This window comes from Myotis brandtii, unplaced genomic scaffold, assembly GCF_000412655.1.
Source record: "Myotis brandtii unplaced genomic scaffold, ASM41265v1 scaffold657, whole genome shotgun sequence".
Taxonomy (NCBI): Eukaryota; Metazoa; Chordata; class Mammalia; order Chiroptera; family Vespertilionidae; genus Myotis; species Myotis brandtii.
In genome coordinates this window covers 2470522-2491162 of record NW_005370552.1, presented here as the reverse complement: position 1 = coordinate 2491162, position 20641 = coordinate 2470522, and the positions used below count along the sequence as shown (strand labels likewise).

At 42.2% G+C, this 20641-nt stretch overlaps 1 protein-coding gene across 1 annotated transcript in view; it reads left to right on the top strand.

Moving 5' to 3' along the window:
• Positions 1-20641, top strand: part of CASK (calcium/calmodulin-dependent serine protein kinase (MAGUK family)) — a 247896-nt gene that overhangs the window by 78527 nt on the left and 148728 nt on the right. Inside the window, exon 4 of the mRNA XM_014528878.1 lies at positions 19842-19919. Within this exon, the coding sequence (XP_014384364.1) occupies positions 19842-19919 (78 nt within the window). The remainder of the gene's footprint in view (positions 1-19841; positions 19920-20641) is intronic.

Genomic DNA, 20641 nt, shown 5'->3' with positions numbered 1-20641 from the left:
AACCAAGGTACATGCCCTTGACCGGAATCGAACCTGGGACCCTTCAGTCCGCAGGCTGACGCTCTAGCCACTGAGCCAAACCGGTTAAGGCAGTTATCCATCTTTTAAAATCTTTATGTGTAGCCCAGCCGGCATGGCTCAGTGGTTGAGCATCGACCTAGGAACCAGGAGGCCACGGTTCGATTCCAGGTCAGGGCACATGCCTGGGTTGCGGGCTCAATCCCCAGTGTGGGGTGTGCAGGAGGCAGCCGATCCATGATTCTCTCTCATCATGGATCTTTCTATCTCTTTCTCTCTCTCCCTTCCTCTCTGACATCAATAAAGTATATTTTAAAACAAGAAATATTTACTACTTTGAGATTATCAAGATTACCCTCCTATATTTCTCATCCAGCTGGAGTTGATTTGGGGTACACTGTGAGGAAGCAGTCCCGTTTCATTTCTTCCCATGTGGACAGTCAGTGGTCTCAAGAAAATTACGGAAAAGACTGCTCTGCCGCACCGCGTGTGCTATAAACCAAGCGTCCGTATAGTGTGCTTGTTTCCAGCCTCCATCCTGGTCCATTGGCCTGTTGGCGGGGCATTCCACCTCGTTCCCCTGCAGACTTATCTTTTTTTTTTTTAATATATTTTATTGATTTTTTACAGAGAGGAAGGGAGAGGGATAGAGAGTCAGAAACATCGATGAGAGAGAAACATGGATCAGCTGCCTCCTGCACACCCCCTACTGGGGATGTGCCCGCAACCAAGGTACATGCCCTTGACCGGAATCGAACACGGGACCCTTCAGTCCGCAGGCCGATGCTCTATCCACTGAGCCAAACCGGTTACGGCTGCAGACATATCTTGAGGGGTATACTTGTCTCTGCATTTTCCATACACATTTTAGAATCAGGTTGTCAGTTCCCATACACACACACACAGAAAACCTGCAGGGGTTTTGCCTTGAATATTATATCAAATTTCAGCAACTTGAGAATAATTGACTTGTTTCCAATATTGAATCTTCCAATTCCATGACCATGGTGTCTGTCTTCCCAGTTATTTAGGTGTTTGATTTCTTGCAGTAGCATTTTATGCTTTCCTCCACAAACGGCATATACATCCTTTGTTAGACTTATTCTTAGGTACTTGTGTTTTTTGTTTGTTTGTTTTTAATTGATTTTTTACAGAGAGGAAGGGAGAGGGATAGAGAGTTAGAAACATCGATGAGAGAGACACGTCGATCAGCCGCCTCCTGCACATCCCCTACTGGGGATGTGCTCGAAACCAAGGTACATGCCCTTGACCGGAATCGAACCTGGGACCCTTCAGGCTGCAGGCTGACACTCTATCCACTGAGCCAAACCGCTCTATCCACTGAGCCAAACCGGTTAGGGCTTAGGTACTTGTTTTCAAAGGTAGACCATTCTCTCTGTTTCTCTCTCCCTCCTTCCTTGTATTGACTTGGTATTCCTTTCTATTCATCAAGCTTCAGCAATTCCAATAATTTCTCTGTAGAATTGTTTGGGTTGTCTGCATACCTGATCATATCATCTGTGGGTGAGGAAGATTTTGCTTATGCCTTTCAATTCTTTTTACATTTTATTTCTTTTTCTAGTCTTTACTGCAATGGATTAACATCCTGAAAAATGGTGATAGCAGGGGTTTGTTTGGTTTTGTTTTGTTTGCTTATTTCTGATGTTCAGGTTTGTCAGGCATGAGTGATGGTGAATTGTTATTAAATGCTTTTTTCTGTGTGTGTTGAAATGATATATTTTTCTTTAATTTGTGAATGCAATAAATTTCATTGATTCTTTGGTTAACCAAACTTGGTTATATTGTATAATCCTTATCATTTTTATATTTTTGCTATATTTGGTTTGTTTACATTTTGTTTAGACTGTTTACGCCTATATTTATGAGAAGGTTGTACTATAATTTTCACATATACTGTCCTGTCAGCTGTTCATAGCTAGATGATGCTAGCCTTATCAAGTGAATTGGGGAGTGTTCTCTGTTTTCTTGCCCTCTTTATAGGATTGGTAGAACTCACCTATAAACCCATCCAGGCCAGACTTTTTGTGAGAAAGGTTATTTCTGATTCAGTTCCTTAAATAGTTATAGGAATATTCAGGTTCTCCATTTATTACTGTGCCATTCTGGTGAATTATGTTTTGCTAGGAATGAGCGAACTGTATCTAAACTTTAAACAATTTTGGCATGTGGTGGTTCGTAATTTCTCTGCAGCATCTTTTCATTCTTGATACTGGTCATTTGTACCTTTTCTTTTTCTTTCTCAGTCTTCCCAGACATTGATTAGTTTTATTTGTCTTTTAAACAACGATTTTTAGCTTCGTATATTCTTTTTATTGTGTGTTTCTTTTTCGTTTCAGTAACTTCTGCTGATTAGTTCCATTCTTCTATCTTGGGTTTAGTTTTCTGGGTTTTCCTCCTTCCTTTTAACTTTAACCTTTTTGTATCCTTGGGTTTTTGATGTGTCTCTTGTTAAAGACATATAGTTATTTTTTTTTTTATTCTAGGCCAGGGGTGGGCAACCTTTTTGTGAGTGCGTGCCAAAACCAGCAAAATCTCTGACTCAAAATTCTTCTGCGTGCCAACCCTAATTTTTTGAGAACATGTTACGCCTACTTGATATCTCTTAAGGTGTACGTATGTGAAGAACCTTGAAGAAGTAATAAAATTCATTCGAGCGACAAAAACACAGTATATGATGATGAAAAATACATTTATTTTTTAATGTATACATGTACACTGATAGTCCGACAGAAAACTTTATGACTCCGTTTGATATTATCAGTGGGACTTTTGCTGCTGCATCACTGATGACAGATTTTACATCAGGTTTATATTTCGTGACCTTCAGAGATATGCGCGAGCGACTACTTTCATCCGTCAGGCTACTCCTATTATGAGACTTAACAAAATTCATCACTGAGAACAAAGATTCACAATTGTAAATGGAAGGTTATAAGAGAGGGTTTCATGTGCCAGCAAAAGTTACTGGCGTGCCATGTTTGGCACGCGTGCCAGGGGTTGCCCACCCCTGTTCTAGGCTATCAGTCTTTCTCTTTTAATTGGAGCATTTAGTCCATTTACATTTAATTATTTTGGGGGTTAGTTTGGTTTACATCTATGGTCTTCTTATGTGCTTTCTATTTGTACCACTTTATGTTGCTTTTTCTTGCCCTTCCTGATATATCTGGATCAATTGAATATTCTTATTACTCCACTTTTCTCCATTAATTTGGAGGTTTAGGCACTCTTCTCCATTATCTTAATTTGTACCCCAGAAATAACAGTATGACTTCCTAATTCATCATGTTTTAATATTGATACCATTACTATCTTCCCAAATAGTACAAGCACTGTAGAGCACATAAATTTCATATAATGCCTCCCTGACTTATAAGCTATTGTTTCATATATTTAAATTATATTTGTATGTAAAATGCGTAAGTTATGTGTATTTACATCACTCTACTTTATTATTTTTATTCATTTAGATTTGCCCTCATACTTGTCCTTTCTTTGTTCTCTATCCTTTCAGCATCTCTAAGGTTTTATCTGGATTCATTTTCCTAGTGTCAGTCTGCTAGGTGGACAAACTCCTTTTTTTGTTGGTTTCAGAAGTTCTTTATATCCCCTTTTATCTTTAAGGATATTGACTGAGTAGAGAATTCTAGATTGGCATTTTCTTTCCATCAGATATCATTCTACTGTCTCCTAGCTTCCACTGATATTGAGAAGTCAGCTAGCAGTCTGCCACTTCTCTGAGAATAATCTGTCTTTATTCCTCAGGTTATTAAAAATGATGTTTTCTTCAGTTTTTGTTTTCTGTAGTTTTCTCTGTGATGGGCCGTGTGTGTGTGTGTGAATCCTGTGTTAGGTTCTTTAGGTTTCTTGAATCGGTATATTGATATTATTCATGGTTATGGAAATTGCTCAGTCCTTATCCTCATCTCTTCAAATATTGCCTCTACCCCTTTCTTTCATCGCCTTTATGATCTGATTAAGTATAGATATAGGTATACCTTATGTATTCTATGTATCTTCTACCCTCTTTTCTGTATTACGCAATTTTTTTTCCTTTTCAAATGTATATTTTTATTATTTTCTTGGAAAAATTCATACTCAGCTTTCATGTTCTGGGAGATAGTAAGCTTCATTATTTAATAATCTGAGCTGGATAACCTCAGCGTAGGAAGGCCCCATGCTTTTGTTTTTATTGTCTGTCATTTTTGCTGCTACTTGGTCGGGATCTCTTACCCCTTCGTGTACCGGATTCATTGTGACTGTGGGCTGGAAATTATTTCAGAAAATATTGACCGAGGATCACGCTTCCTTCCTCCAGAGAGGACTTTTGTTTGTTTTCCTAGGCACTAGCATGGGGGGCTTTTTGGGGTTCAATGCCTAGATTTCCTGGGCACAGGGAGATAAAGACAGATTGCAAGCATGGGAAGGGGCTGGTTACTTCCGGTTCATCCCTAGCTCTTCAGGTCCTGGCTTCCTGTGGGAGGTGGTTTAGCAGATTCCCTTCCAGATCTTCTGTGTGAGCTCATGTCCCCAGGGCAAGAGGGACTGATGCTTGGCCCCGCCTCTCTGAGTTCCATCCTCTGCAGAGCTCAGCCTACATTCCTGACAAGCTAAGCCAGCGGTTCTCAACCTTCCTAATGCCGTGACCCTTTAATACAGTTCCTCATGTTGTGGTGACCCCCAATTTCATTGTTACACATTGAACATAATTAAAGCATAGGGATTGATCACAAAAACAATATGTAATGATATATGTGTTTTCCGATGGTCTTAGGCGACCCCTGTGAAAGTGTCGTTCGACCCCCAAAGCGGTTGCGACCCACAGGTTGAGAACCACTGATCTAAGCACTTGGATGCCTTCAGGAAAGTTTGATATCCTGTTTTGTTGTTGTTGTTGTTGTTGTTGTTGTTGTCTTCAGTGGGAGACATCAGGTAGCAGCCGTCTAGCCATAGAGTTAAAATTCCTTCCACAGAGTGTCCTATGACTTTCCATAAAGATTGTACCAGTTTATGTTCAAACCAGTGGTACATGAGTGCATCCATATTTACATTTTGTGTTTTTTAAAAATATATTTTATTGATTTTTTACAGGGAGGAGGGGAGAGGGATAGAGAGTTAGAAACATCGATGAGAGAGAAACATCGATCAGCTGCCTCCTGCACACCCCCTACTGGGGATGTGCCCGCAACCAAGGTACATGCCCTTGACCGGAATCGAACCTGGGACCCTTCAGTCCGCAGGCCGAGGCTCTATCCACTGAGCCAAACCGGTCAGGGCAATGTTTACATTTTGATAAGGCAAAATGATGGGTAGTTTCTCTTTGCATTTTGTTGTTGCTGCTGGTGTGGCTAAATGTGTTTAAGGCATCTTTATGCATTTTTTCATTTGTTCACTTTCTTTAGCTTTGGGCCATTTTGTAAGAATGCTTTATTTACTTTAGGATAGCTACTTTTTTTATGTATTTGCAAATTTTTCCCAAAATTCGTCCCCTTAATTTTGTTCATGGTATTAGAGCACACCTACACCCAGATTTTTAAAATATATTTTTTATTGATTTCAGAAAGGAAGGGGGAGAGACAGAGAGAGAGAATCAATGATGATGAGAGAGAATCATTGCCACACACTGGGGATGGAGCCCACAACCCGGGCCTGGGCCCTGACCGGGAATCGAACCCTGACCTCCTGGTTCATAGGTCGACACTCAACCACTGAGCCACACCGGCCAGGCTAAACCTTGATTAGTTTTTAATTTAACAACATGAAAATGACAGGGATCTCTAGGGGCTACAATATTGCCATGGGGTTGGGTTTGGATTTGGGGGAAATGAGGAGGCCCTTACAATGATTTAGTACCAACATTGGTGGCGAGGATAGACCAGTGTCAGTAGAGATGAAAGGAAGTGGGTAGAACGTGAAGATATTCAGGTGTTCAGATGAACAGGATGTGATCATTGGGAAAAGGAGGTAAGGAAGCAGCAGTGAGAGTCCCTGGTCGCTGGCATGAGCCCCTGTGACAGGATGGTGCCTGGAAATAGATGGTGACATACATCTCGGACATGTTGACTTTGACGTCCAGCTAAATGAAGTTGCTAAAGATGAGTATCTTTCTCCCGTAATCATGTTAGTGTCATACATGCAAGTACTACAGTTATCTAATTTGGAACTTTAAATCTGAATTCTAATATAACAATTCAGGTTTCCATTTTGCTGAGCGTAAATTCAGGTGCTCATTTTTGCACATGTTGACTGACTGAGTGATGGTTGCCACCGTTTGTTGGGAATCGCACAGTGGCTGGCCGGGGCGTGGCGGCGTTTCCCATCTCCCGGGGTGGAGGTGTGCTCCCCCCAGGGGCCAGAGGCTTTGCTGTTGGTGAGGCGGGGACTGCACTGGGGAGCCGGCGTCTGCATGGACAGAAGGCGTGAGGGCGAGCTGCACTTCTAGAGAGATGGGGCAGAAGCAGAGCTAGAGAGACTTGGGGAGAATCCTGTTACTACCCACCCCCAAAGCCATAGAACAAAGGAACCCGATGCAGTGGTTATGCGTGATTTGGTTTTGCGTGGCAGAGGTACCATCCTGGCTCTCACCTGCGAAAGTAAGTGGGACCAGATCAGAAGTCTAAGAAACTTGAAAATAAACAAATAGATCAAATGCTCTGCCCGACAATGTGGCTCAGTGGTTGAACGTCAACCTATGAACCAGGAGGTCACGGTTTGATGCCCGGTCAGGGCACAGGCCCGGGTTGCGGGCTCCATCCCCAGTGTGGGGCGTGCAGGAGGCAGCCGATGCATGATTCTCTCTCATCATTGATCTTTCTGTCTCTTCCTCTCCCTTCCTCTCTGAAATCAATAAAAATATATTTTTTTAAATGTGCTTAAACTAGCTGAACTAATGCATCCATTAGGTAAAGAATTGCATGTAAAGTATTTGCACAATTATTTTTTTAGAATTAATGAAGATAAAAGATTGGGAGGGGAATGTAGAAAAGAGGGAGAAGTTCAAGGATCCAGCCTTCGGACACTTTACCCTGTGCAAACATAACTGAGGCCATTTTTTAAAATATATTTTTATTGATGTCAGAGAGGAAGGGAGAGAGCTAGAGAGATAGAAACATCAGTGATGAGAGAGAATCATTGATCGGCTGCCTCCTGCACGCCCCACACTGGGGGGGACCGAGCCCATAACCCAGGCATGTGCCCTTGACCAGAATCGAACCTGGGACCCTTTAGTCCGCAGGCCGATGCTCTATCCACTGAGCCAAACCAGCTAGAGCAAGTGGGGCCATTTAGCAACCAAGGTCTTAGATGAACTCTGTAGACTTCATGCTGAGAACAGAAACTCGATCGCTCGGAAGCTTGGCTCCTACCTCGCACCATGACATCCAGCCTGCCTCTTGGCCCAATGGGAAAGCAAGCACGCGTGAGATTTCCTTCACTTGTGAAGGTGTTTAGTCTTTTTTAAAAAGTCCTTTGAAAAACTGGAATATCACTATCCCCTCAGCAACCCACCCAAGTCCTTCAAAAAAGTGTACAAGAAGCATGGACTGGCACAGGTCTGAGGCTCAAGAGGCTGAGGTTGTAGTCCCAACTGCCATTAATCCGTTCCTCGCCTCTAACAAGGCTTTTCCAGTTGGAAAATTCTGTGATGTGACTCATTGTGATTTATATCTGGGGGCCCCTCTCCACTCCCCCCACTTCAGAACCTTAACTGAAAGCGGAAGAATGTGTGTGTAAATATGAATGCTGGAGGTTGGGAAGGTGGGTGTTTCGCTGTAAGGATTAGCGAGAACACTGAGGGCTAATAGTTGTTGCTCCCAACTATCTTCTTTTCTTTTCTGGGAATTTCAGAAAACCATACAGAGAGGCGTGTCAACATAAACAGCCAATCTCCTAACTCGGGATTATTCGCTCTCTCTTGTAGCTGCAGTTTCCTCATCCACTAGGAGGCGCTGTTGTCAAACAGCATTGAGGAGGGGTCAAGAGATCTTGGTCCTTTAAGCTATTGGACAAGAGAAATGTCTGGAAAACAGAGAAGGGTTGTAAATACAGGACCCTGGAAATGGTGCAAATTAATCTTTGAGATCTGACTGGCATTAGAACAATCCTCAGCTTCTACAACTTGAAAAACAGTATCTTAGGCTACATCTCAGTTTTAGAGGGGGCAAATTCTTTCAAGCCAGTTTTGTTTTCAAAGAATTCGAATTCTGTGGTTATCAAGAGACCTCAGAGATTACTAAACCAAATCCCATCCTTTTATTAAGGAGTCCTCGTCAACCCAGAAATATGAAATGGCAGGTTCTCAAGTCCACCCTGAGCAGTTAAGGGTGGACTTGAGAATAGAACCCACGTGTTGGGGGACATTTCTCATTGTTTTTGGCTGTCCAACATGTGAACCTTCTGCCAGTGTTTGGAGAATCTTAAGAGTCTTGATAGGGGACAAAGCCCTCCTTTTTCTGTAGACACTAAAAATGCAGGGTATTTGCTCGCCTTGGCAGTTAGGACATGGGCAGATGACTCCTGATGTAATAATAGCTAGTGACCAACAACTGGGACCATGTGGACCTCTCAGGTCAGAGTTTACAGCAAGAGGGCCAGTGATGCACGCTGCTGTCGCTGGCCCAGGGCAGCTGCGGTGGGGCCCTTATCAGATCGGGCCAGGGTTTCGTTTCTGACTACGGGTAGGCCAGTGTCCTATTAATAAACTCCGTGTCTGCTGAAATCAGCCAGCGTTGGTTTCTGTTTCTTGTAACTAAGTACCTTAACTGACCCAGCATTAAGGAGTGAGAATGAGTAGAGGAGTCAGTGTCCTTGCTGAGTGGTTATAAAAGCTGCACCTCTTGTACCTTGGGGTGTCAGCCATGGTCTCGGAAGGCTGTACGGTTAGGCATGAAGCTGGGGATGGACTGAAAAATGAGGACAGGCCAAGGGCCAGATAGCACAACATGCCACGTTCTGGTGAGAAAGTTGGAGGAACCCAAGAATTCCTTCTTTTATTAAAACACTAGAGGCCCGGCGCATGAAATTCGTGCACGGGTACACCGGTTGTTTGGTCATAACGGTTGCTTAGGCTTTTATATATAGAGATTTCTGTTACAGTGAACAACCCTTTTCCCCATTGAAAACATGAACGTTTCTATCTGCTTACATAGCGTTAGTTAACAATCCTGTGTCAGTACCTTCTCTAGTCCCTGTCCAAGTTCATACTGAAAGGGTTTGATCGTATCCTGTTTACAGTTTAACTGAGAGAAGAGAGCTTAGCTCAAATGATTTCCCCTTAAATGTTCCACAATCTACTGCTCCACGCCCACCTAACATGTTGACTCCTTCCCGACCTAGTGCTCCGGGCCTTCCTGTTGGCGTCTCAGAAGAAATGCCTTAAGATGCTGCTTTCCTCTTCACTAGCGATAGTCCCTGTCCCTTCTGCACTCACTCACTCTCTTTTCTCAGCCTCTCCTGTCCTCCCTCTCCCCATCTGAGAACCTGCTTACTCCACGAAGACTGTCTGGATCCCTCCAAGATGTACCCCTTCCTTCCACTGAAACTCTAATATGCACGGTTCTAACCACTCCTCCCACAAAAATGGAGTGGGTTAGCCCTGGCCGGTATGGCTCAGTGGATAAAGCGTCAGCCTGCGGACTGAAGGATCCCGGGTTCGATTCTGGTCGAGGGCACATGCCCAGGTTGCGGGCTGGATCCCTGGGGAAGGGGGAGGGCGTGCGGAAGGCGGCCAATCGATGATTCTCTCTCATCCTTGACATTTCTAGCTCTCTCTCCCTCTCCCTTCCTCTCTGGATAGAGCATCAGCCTGCGGACTGAAGGGTCCCAGGTTCCATTCTGGTCGAGGGCATATACCTTGGTTGCAGGCACATACCCAGTAGGGAGTGTGCAGGAGGCAGCTGATTGATGTTTCTCTCTCATCGATGTTTCTAGCTCTCTATCCCTCTCCCTTTCTCTCTGTAAAAAGTCAGTAAAATATATTTTTTAAAAAATAGAGTGGTTTAGATGGAGGAAAGATTTTTTTTAAAAGGTTGTGGCTCCTCTCTCTCTTTCATAAGTGAATTTACCACCAACAAATATTTGTGAATTTACCACCAACAAATATTTGTAAATATTCATCAATATGTGGAATGTTATGCTAACAATAAAAGACCTGTTTATGCCTTCACGTTGTTTATTGTCAAATTGTACAGACCAGACAGGTGTCTTTCCAATGACTAAATAGTAACAACTGGCAGTGTAGGTCCAAATGACCATAGAGAGGCACAGGTTCTTAGGGCCCTGGGAGGTTGGTGGGGGAGACAGTGGGGAGCTGGAACAGATAGGCGGGCATGTACAAAGTCAGTGAAGGGCATCAACAGCAGTGAGAAAGTGGAGGGAGGACATCCCTGCCAGGGGCCTGGAGAGAACATTGAGGCCCGGCCGGTGTGGCTCAGTGGTTGAGCATGGACCTATGAACCAGGAGGTCACAGTTCGATTCCCCATCAGGGCACATGCCCGGGTTGCGGGCTCGATCCCCAGTGTGGAGCGTGCAGGAGGCAGCCGATCCATGATTCTCTCATCATTGATGCTTCTGTCTCTCCCTCCTCCATCCTCTCTGAAGTCAGTAAATATATATATATTTTTTAAAGTCTATAAAAAAAGAGGACATTGAGGAAAGGCAGCGGTTACCCATCATTTGAGAAGACTTCAAGAGAGTACCACAAGCAATATGCAAGGATTAAAGCATTTATCTGCAAACTTATTAGTTACAGAGAATTCATTTAAACCACCTCGGCAATGCAGTATTCGCATGTGTCACCTGAGGGGGTAGGGACGGAAGCTTTGCATTCTGAAGTTCCCAGGCCTGCAGGGGGGGGGGGGGGGGGGGGGGGGGGTGTCTCCATAAACAGGCATAAAAATCGATTTATTATACAGAGCCCTCCTTACGGTATACTCTGACGGTGCTTGTTTACCTGTAATCTTATCTTCCATTAAGTAACTCAGACCCTTGAGCAGAAGTTAGAAGTTCCCCTCTTTATAACGTGAGCATTTTGAAGGGGACAGTGCATGGACTCTAAAATCAGACTGCCAGCCCGGCTGGTGTGGCTCAGTGGTTGAGCATCGACCTCTGAACCAGGAGGTCACAGTTTGATTCCCGATCAAGGGCACAGGCCCAGGTTGTGGGCTCCATCCCTAGTGTGGGGCGTGTAGGAGGCAGTGATTGTCTCTCACCATTGATGTTTCTGTCTCTCTCTCCCTCTCCCTTCCTCTCTGAAGTCAATAAAAATATATATTTTTTTTAAAATAAAGAAAAAATAAAATCAGGCTGCCTGAGTTTGAATCGTGCCTCTGCTACTTCATAGCTGTGTGAGCTCTTGAGCAAGTGACTTAATCTTTGCTGTTTCTCAGTTTTCTTGTAAGTGAAATAGGGGTGAGAATAATACCGACCTCAGAGACTTCTTGTAGGCGTTCAGTGAATGAAGCCTGTACACGCCTGTCACGTCCTATACGTGACAGAAATCAGAGAGTTTGTGTCCTGCTGTGTCCGCTTTCTTCACCCAGTTTTTCCTTTAGGTTCAGCCAAATTCCTTTGTGTAGCTGTAATTTCTTTCCATTGCTCTGCAGTATTCTGTTGTATGAATAGATCATTGCTTTCACCCATCTACTGATGGGCATTCGGGTGTTGACACTTGGTGGCCATTGCGAGCAAGGATACGTCTCCTGGTCCACGTGAGCATGTGTTCATATGAAGAGACCATCTCTGCACTCACCTCTGTGTCGTCAGTCAGGAATCCACATATGTGTGGCCCTGTTTGGAGGCTCTCTGTTACCAGTATGTTCTACTGCCCTGTTCGTCTGGCCTCGTGTCGGCAACATAGTCTTCATGACGAAGCTTTACCTTAGGAAATTTTGCAATCAAGTAGAGCAGATCTTCCCACCTTATCATTCTCCCAAAATAGCTTAGGTCTTCTTGTCCTGTTGCAATTCCATATACATTTTAGATTCTGCTAGACATTTCCACAAAACCTGTTGGGATTGTTATTGGAATTCCACTGAATTTATGCTTCCATTTGGAGAAGATTGACTCTTCACAGTCCGTGAGTAGGATAATTTTCTCTCCATTTATTTTGTAACTAGAGGCCCGATGCACAAAATTCATGCAAGAGTAGGCCTTCCTTCCCCCAGCTGCCAGCACCGGCTTCCCTCTGGCACCCGGGACCCAGGCTTCCCTCCGCCCCAGCTTCGTCTGGAAGGTCATCCAGAAGGAAGTCTGGTCTAATTAGCACATTACGCTTTTATTATTATAGATTTATCTTCATTTAGTAAATATCATACTTTTCTCCCTGGAAGTCCTATACATCTTTCTGTGATGTTTACTTTTACGTTCTTAAAAAGCATGCTTTAGAATTTCTATTTGATTTATAACAATGATTTTGCTGAATTCTGATTAATTTTACCTTAGATTATTTTGGACATTCTACCATATGCAGTTGTACTATCTGTAAATAATGACAGTTTGTTTCCTTTCGATTCCTGTGCATTTTATTTCTTTATCTCCCATGTTGCTCTGGCTGGGACCTCCAGAATACTGCATTTGTATGTCAGTGTTCAGAATCATAGTAATTGAATTCCAAATGTGAAAACAGTTTTATATTCCTCTGGTGTCATTTTTTACAAACCCAGCTTTGTCCTGAGGTAGTTTTTCTATATTGCTGGTTGGGTTTCCTAATGTTCTGTTTGGGTTCTTTTCTCTATGTTCATTAGTGAGATTGTTCTGTAATTTTCTCATGCTGTCCTCCCGTGTTGTTGTATCCAGGTTAAGCTTCAGAAAATGAATTGAAGACTGTTCGTGCTTTTTATTCATTTTATTTCTCCCTCAAAGTGTTCAGTAGAACTTGTCAGAAATTCAATCTAGGCCTAAAGTTGTTGTTTTTTCCAGAAGGTTTTTAATTACTGATTCAGTTCCTTTAATCAGTAAAGAATTATTCTGGTTTTCCAATTCTTTTTGTGTCCCTTTTATGAGTTTTATTTTTCCTGGAATCTGTCCATTTCAAATGTGTGACATAGAGTTCCAATACCACCTTTAGAATGTCTGCAGGATATGAAGTGTTAGCTCCTTTTTCATTTATTAATTTTAGGGTGAGAGAGAGAGAGAGAGAGAGAGAGAGAGAGAGAGAGAACACACACGTGCCAGGTAGGGAGAGAGAGAAACATCATTTTGTTGTTCCGTTTACTTATACATTCATTGATTGATACTTTTATGTGCCCTAGCTGGGGATCGAACCCACAACCTTGGCATATCAGGACAACGCTCTAACCAGCGGAGCTACTGGGCCAGGGCTCCTTTTGCATTCTTAATATTGGCTTCTATATATGTCTTCTCTCTCTCTTTTTTTTTAATCAATCTTGCTAAAGATTCACCATTTCGCAGGGAACAACTATTAGCTTTCTCGATCCTCCTAATATGTTTGTTTTCCATTTCATTAATTTCTGTCATTATTTCCTTCAAATTTGTTTGAGTTTAATTTGACGATCTTTATATAACTTACGGAGAATGGATGCTTAGTTCATAAATTTTCAGCCTTTCTCCTTTTCTAATATATGCATCTACAACAGTAAATTTCCTTCTAAGTACTACTTTGTCTACATTTTATAGGTTTTGATGTGTTTATGTTTATTATTCAGTTTAAAGTATCTTCTCATTTTCTAATGATTTATTCTGAGATCTGTATAATAAAAGTATATTGTTCAGTTTCCCAGCAGGGATTTTTCTAGTTCCGTTTCATTAATCTCTGCTCATTATTATTTCCCTCTTTCTTCATTGGATACAATTTGCTGTTCTTTTTAAATTTTTCTCCTGATTGAATCTCACTAACTTTAGCTTTTTTATTTTTTAGTATTTGACATCAATATTCATGATATTTTTGTTACTTCAATAATTTAAAGCTTTAAAACAAATGTATGGATGCAAACTACTTTGTAAATACTGTTCAGCTGCATTCTGAAGGGGTGTTTTTGCATTTTGTTGTTTAACATTTAGAACTGTTTTTAGTATGACCGAAGTGGGAGTACCGTTCATTTCTTTAAGAAGGGAGTAAAAAAATCCAAGCACAGTCCTAACCACCCACTCAATGCATCTGCATACACACATATATGCATATTACATGTTTATACATCCTAATGTAATATGAACATCTTTCTATATCAATAAATCTACTTCTGTAGCATCATTTTAAAATATATTTTTATTGATCTCAGAGAGGAGGGGAGAGGGAGAGAGAAACTTCAATGATGAGAGAGAATCATGGATCGGCTGCCTCCTGCACGCCCCCTACTGGGGATGAAGCCCGCAACCTGGGCCTGTGCCCTGACCGGGAATCGAACCGTGGCCTCCTGGTTCATAGGTCGATGCTCAACCACTGAGCCACACTAGCCGGGCTTTTAGAGCATCATTTTAATGGCAACATAATATTCTACTCTGTGGATTTAGCACATTTATTTAACCATTAGCCTGTGTTGGCCATTTAGGTTGTTTCTGACTTCTCTCTATTATAAATAGCTACAGTGCACCCTGTCATTAGCCCTGATTATTTCCCGGGGAATGAAATTATTGGGGTAAAAAACATGCACATTCGTAAGGCTTTTGTGGAGTACTATAAAATTGCCCTCCCTAGAAGTTTATCGATGTGTTTTTCCATCAACATTGGAATACCTAATTCAAGAAAAGTTTCTCCAACAGAGAGAGAGAGACAGACAGAGAGAGAGAGAGAGACTAACTTATGCCCACCCCCTCCTTTCAACCAGCTCTGTATTTGCTGGTCTAATCATGACAACACCCCAACCCTGAAATGTCATGCCTCAGTCCTACACAGCTTTTGAGATGTACTGTTTTCATTATCGTTGTTAGAAGTATTTTCTAATTTTTAACATAATTTCTCCTTTGAGTCAGTTTATTTAGCACGCATCCCTCCATTTCAAGCATTTAGAGAGTCTCGAGTTATTTTGTTCATTTATTTCTAACATAACTATCTTGTGATTAGGAAACATACTCTGAGTACTTACAGTCCTTTAAATGTCGCTGGATCTCAGGAAAGCACTTACGTGATTTACTAAGTTATAAGCTCAACTAGCTGTGTGTGTGTGTGTGTGTGTGTGTGTGTGTGTGTGTGTGTGTGTTTTCATCGTTTTTACTTGAAAGAGTGACTACAGACAAACCAGCTTACTCTGATTTGAGTATGGGGCAGCATTTAATTTCAAATGAACACATTTTGCTGTGGCCTGTTTGGCTCAGTGGCTAGAGCGTCGGACTGTGGACTGAAGGGTCCCGGGTTTGATTCCAGTCAGGGGCACATGCCCGGGTTGTGGGCTCCATCCCCAATGGGGGGCATGCAGGAAGCAGCCAATCAATTATTCTCATCAGTGATGTTTCTATCTCTCTCTCCCTCTCACTTCTTCTCTGGAATCAATAAAAATATATTTTAAAAAATGAACACTTTTTAGGCCTGGTGGGTGGCTCACTGGTTAGAGCAACAGCCCGCTGAAGGATCTTGGATTTGATTCCCGGTCGAGGGCACGTCCCTGGGTTGTAAGTTGAATTCCCTGCCCCAACCAGAGCACATGTGGGAGGCAACCATTCGATGTGTCTCTCTCACATGGATGTTTCTCTCTCTCTCCCTCCCTTTCTCTCTTCCTCCCTTCCTCTACCCCTCCCCCCCAACTCTCTAAAATATCAGTGGAAAAAATATCCTCGGGTGAGGATTAACAACAAAAAAATGAACACATTCAGTAAGAAATGGATGAAGTGAGCCTGCTGCTTCAAGGGAATCCACTCACAGTAGTTGTTGCCAGGGATGAAATTCAAAGTTTCAAGTGACAATTAGAATTTTGAAAAACTTGGATCTGCACTGTGAGCGTAACAGCTTCCCAGGTCTTAAAGAATGTCTCTGAGGCAATCAGTGGTGATGTTAACAGACGAGGTTTTTGATGGTGTATAAAGATGTGTCAGTATTTGGACGGTCTGCATAACTCAGTGGACCAGTACAGTATTTTTCAAATGACTAAGGCACGATGTTACAAAGTCATGCACAGGTAAAAGACCGATTCAAAGAACAAGACAGAACAATCTAATATAATAATGGAATATGCAAATTAGCCAGGACGCCCTAACGTCACAACCGATCTACAGTGGCGGGGAGCTACAGGAGGGCGGGGCAGTGGGCGGAGAGCTATGAGCTGCAGAGAGCTACCAATGGCAGTGGGTGGGTGGCCAGCTGAGGCAAGGATTTGTGCGCAGGGCTACTAGTGGGTTATAATGTAACAGAGTACAGAAAGTTCACTGGTGTGGTTTCAGATTCCACATAGCAAATTGCCTTTAAGAAACTACCACTTCCACCCTGGCCAGTTTGCTCAGTGGTTAGAGTGCCGGCCCGCTCACTGAAGGGTCCTGAGTTCGATTTCAGTCAAGGGCAGGTGCCTCCGTTGCAGGCTCTATCCCCGCCCTGGTCGGGGCACGTGTGGAAGGCAACCAATCGATGTGTCTCTCTCAAATCAATGTTTTGCTCTCTCTCTCACCCTCCCTCCCCTCCTTCTCCTCCTCCTTCCCCAGCGCTCTCTCAAAAAAAAATCAATGCAAAAAATATCCTTGGGTGAAGGTTTTTTTAAAAAAAAAGAGAAAAGAAACCACCACTTCTTGAGTTTTAGTGTAGTGTCAAGGAATGTTCACAAAGATCTGCAAGGGCTATGAAAATATGCCTCCTTCTGATTATATGTCTACTTGAGGCCATGTTTTCTTCACTTCAACCAAATAACAAATGGAATGCATAAGCAGAAATGAGAATCTGTCTTCTATTAAACCAGAAGTGAAGAAGAATTGCAAAATGCAAAACAGTGTTACTCTTCTCACTAAATTTATTTCGTTTTACCTTTTTAGTGGGCATTTAGTTGTTTCTAAGTTTTTAACCCTTACAAACAATTAAGCAATAAGAACTATTGTACATAAAAACAAAATTACTTTGTTTTGAAATATATACTTATTTTTCATGAAAAACATTATTTCTGTTGATGTATAATGGATATATTATTGTTATTTCAAAGTAAATCGTCCTTGCATTTCTGGATTTTAATTTTGAATACAGCAAATATCGATAGCTACAACCCACACAAACACAATCCCTTTGGGGCTCTCAATGATCTTAAGAGTAGAAAAGGGCCCTGACATTTTTTTAAAAGTTAGAGCCCGGCCGGTGTGGCTCAGTGGTTGAGTGTCGACCTATGAGCCAGGAGGTCAGGGTTTGATTCCCGGTCAGGGCACATGCCCGGGTTGCAGGCTCCATCCCCAGTGTTGGGCGTGCAGGAGGCAGCCGATCCATGATTCTCTCTCATCATGGATGTTTCTCTCTCTCTCTCCCTCTCCCTTCCTCTCTGAAATCAATAAAAACATCTTTTTTAAAAAATTAGAGGACTCAGTGGTTGTCCTAGAAATTGCAATATGCTTCCTGATTTATGTTCTTGTTGTTCAGTATTTTTATTTAAAATCAATCTTCTCTCTCTCTCTCAGAGTAGTTATTGTTTTATATGGTCTCTCTCTGCAGAGAGAGAAAAAATGGTTGTTTTATGCAATCATTGTTCATTTACACTCAGCGACAGTCACCATGGTATGCCTGTAGCCGCGGTATGTAGTAGGCTGTGCTATCCAGGTTTGTGTAAGTGCACTCCATGATGTGCGAACAATTATGAAATTGCCCACCAACTTATTTCTCAGAACAAACTCCCATCAAGTGGTGCGTGACTGCAGATTTACCACATTTCATGTTCGTGACTTGCTGCATCGCTGACTTTTTACTGTATTTTCCTCCTACCTGAGGGCTGCTCTTTCGTGTGTTTTTTAGGGGCAGGTGTGCTGGTGGCAAATTCTCTTGTTCCCTTTCCTCTCTGAAAGAACTTCTCAAGAGTTATTTGGTGAAAACGGAATTTTAGGTTGGCAGTTATTTTGATCTAAGATTCCTTTCTACTGTACTCTATAGCTATAGATTTCTTTCTCTTTTTTAAAATATATTTTATTGATTTTTTACAGAGAGGAAGGGAGAGAGATATAGAGAGTTAGAAACATCGATGAGAGAGAAACATCGATCAGCTGCCTCCTGCACACCCCCTACTGGGGATGTGACCGCAACCAAGGCACATGCCCTTGACCCGATGTGAACCCAGGACCCTCCAGTCCACAGGCCGACGCTCCATCCACCGAGCCAAACCAGCTAGGGCGCTAGAGATTTCTTTTACCTTGCTGGATGTCTATTGGGCTTCTTAAAGAAGTGGGTTGGTATCTTTCATTATTTTGGGGTCATTATAATGTCGCTCCTGCTTCGTTTTCCTTTCACTTTTGAAAGTTCAATAAAATATATGCTGACCTTGTCACTAGTCCTGTGTTTCTTTCGCTTACTTTGTATTTTCCTGGTTTGGTGTCCCCCTGCTTCGATCTGATGTAACTTTCAAGTCACTAATTTCTCTTCAACGCTGTGTGATCTCCTGTGGAGAGACATGCGGGCCTGGCACACCCAGTGGGTGTAACTCCAGATGATGGGAGAGCGTTGAACATAGACAGGGATTTGAATCCTGTCCCTGTCACACCCTTGTCTACTCACTCAGACAAATGATTTGAGAATGAGAAGGATGCTGGCTTCATGGGGTAATTGTAAGAATGAAGGGAGATACAACAAGGAAGTGCTTCCCGTGATGTTTGATAAATGGCAATATCCATAATTATCACTAGTAATTATTGGTGATAGTAATGAGTAGTTGGTTCCTTTAACTTCCCTTCTGGAAGTTCTGTTTCCTCAGATATATTGGAGCCTGAGCAACTGAATAAATGAAGTGAATTTGAAAACACTTTCTAAGCCTTAAAGTATGAAAATGTTAATGATTAATATTTGGATAATTTCATTATATATGTAATGATCTGGCAAAACTTCCATACACACACACACACACACACACACACACACACACACACATGTTTGTATGTGAATGCTAAATGTTATGATATGGGCTATATGGGGCTGTTACAGAATTTAAGCAAAAGAAGGGTTTAATGTGACTAGTAATCATTTAGGGGACTTTTGGGGGAAGGTGGGATTGGGAATAGAACCTTGAATTAAGATAGGTTTTGAATTTGAGAAGCAATATATGCAGAAGCATGTGGCCAAGATAACAAGAGGCCTTACTGATGTGATAAGAAATAGAGAACCATTTTAAGTTTGGGGGCAAGGTAAGTGACACTGTGTCACCAACACATCACTGTGTTAGAATACGTTTGTAGCAATTAACTTTGGTAACGGAAGTGTAAACAAAAAGAAATTACGGATTAGCTAATTATTTTTTTCCTTCCACAGTATATAGCTTGACTTCCCATCTAGTATTGATAACTATGACTAAATGTTTTAGAATTCTTGTATTTTGAGAATATTTCATGACTTGCCTAGATATAGATAATTTCAGAATTTGATTCAAAAATATTCCCATAATCCCCAGCATTGTCCTTTCCTGAGACTTCTTGTTGTGATAATCTAAAGACAATTTATATGAATTTCTCAGACCTTATTTGATGCTACCATTTTCTTGTTTTCCTCTTTCTTTCCCTGTAGATTTTCAATGTTAAGATGGTTATAACGTCCTTTACAATTTATGTGTCTTTTCCTTGAAAGAACAGAGATTTAACTAATTTATTACAATCAATCATTAGCTGTAAGTCAGCTAATAACTTAGTTCCAATGCATTCACTTTGCATCCTGGAATCTCCTCTTTTCTGACATTCTTTTCCCTTTTCTCTGCAGTATGGATGGAGCGGATCTGTGCTTTGAAATCGTAAAACGAGCTGATGCTGGTTTTGTATACAGTGAAGCTGTAGCCAGGTATGTAATTTGTATCAACTTCCCAGAGGTCAAGGTGAATGTAAAAGAAAGAAATAAGCAAAAAACAACAACAAAAACTCGCATGAGGCGGCCTGTTCTTTGAACTGATGGTGAGCATGCTGCCACTCTTTCCTACAAGGACGTGTGTGTTTTATGTGCGTTAGTGGAACCGAATAGTGACTGGACATGCAAAGGACTGAACCGTGAACTTATCTATTAACTAGAGGCCCAGTGCACGGATTCGTGCACTGGTGGGGGGCATGGCCTGCGGGGATCGGCCCACTGTGGGAGCACTACTCATCTTGGTCAGCTGAGTGGCGCTCCCACAGTAGGAGCACACTGACCACCAGGGGGCAGCTCCTGCACTGAGCATCTGCCCCCTGGTGGTCAGTGCGCATCATAGCAACTGGTCGCCGGTCGTTCTGGTCATTCTGCCGGTCGGTCGCTGGGCTTTTATATATAGAGATATGAGTTTATAGTTTCACATCAGTACTGCCAACCCTCCCATTTCTAATGTCTTTTTTCTTTCAATTTTATTTTGTATTGGTTTCATGTGTACAGCTTAGTGGGTGGACAGTCATATACTGGGGTATTTCCAGTACCCACCTGGCACCACACATGGTTATTACAGTATTAGTGACTGTATTTCCTATGCTGTACTTACTTCCCCATGACTATTTTGTAACGACCTATTTGTGCTTCTTAATCCCTTCCCCTCTTTC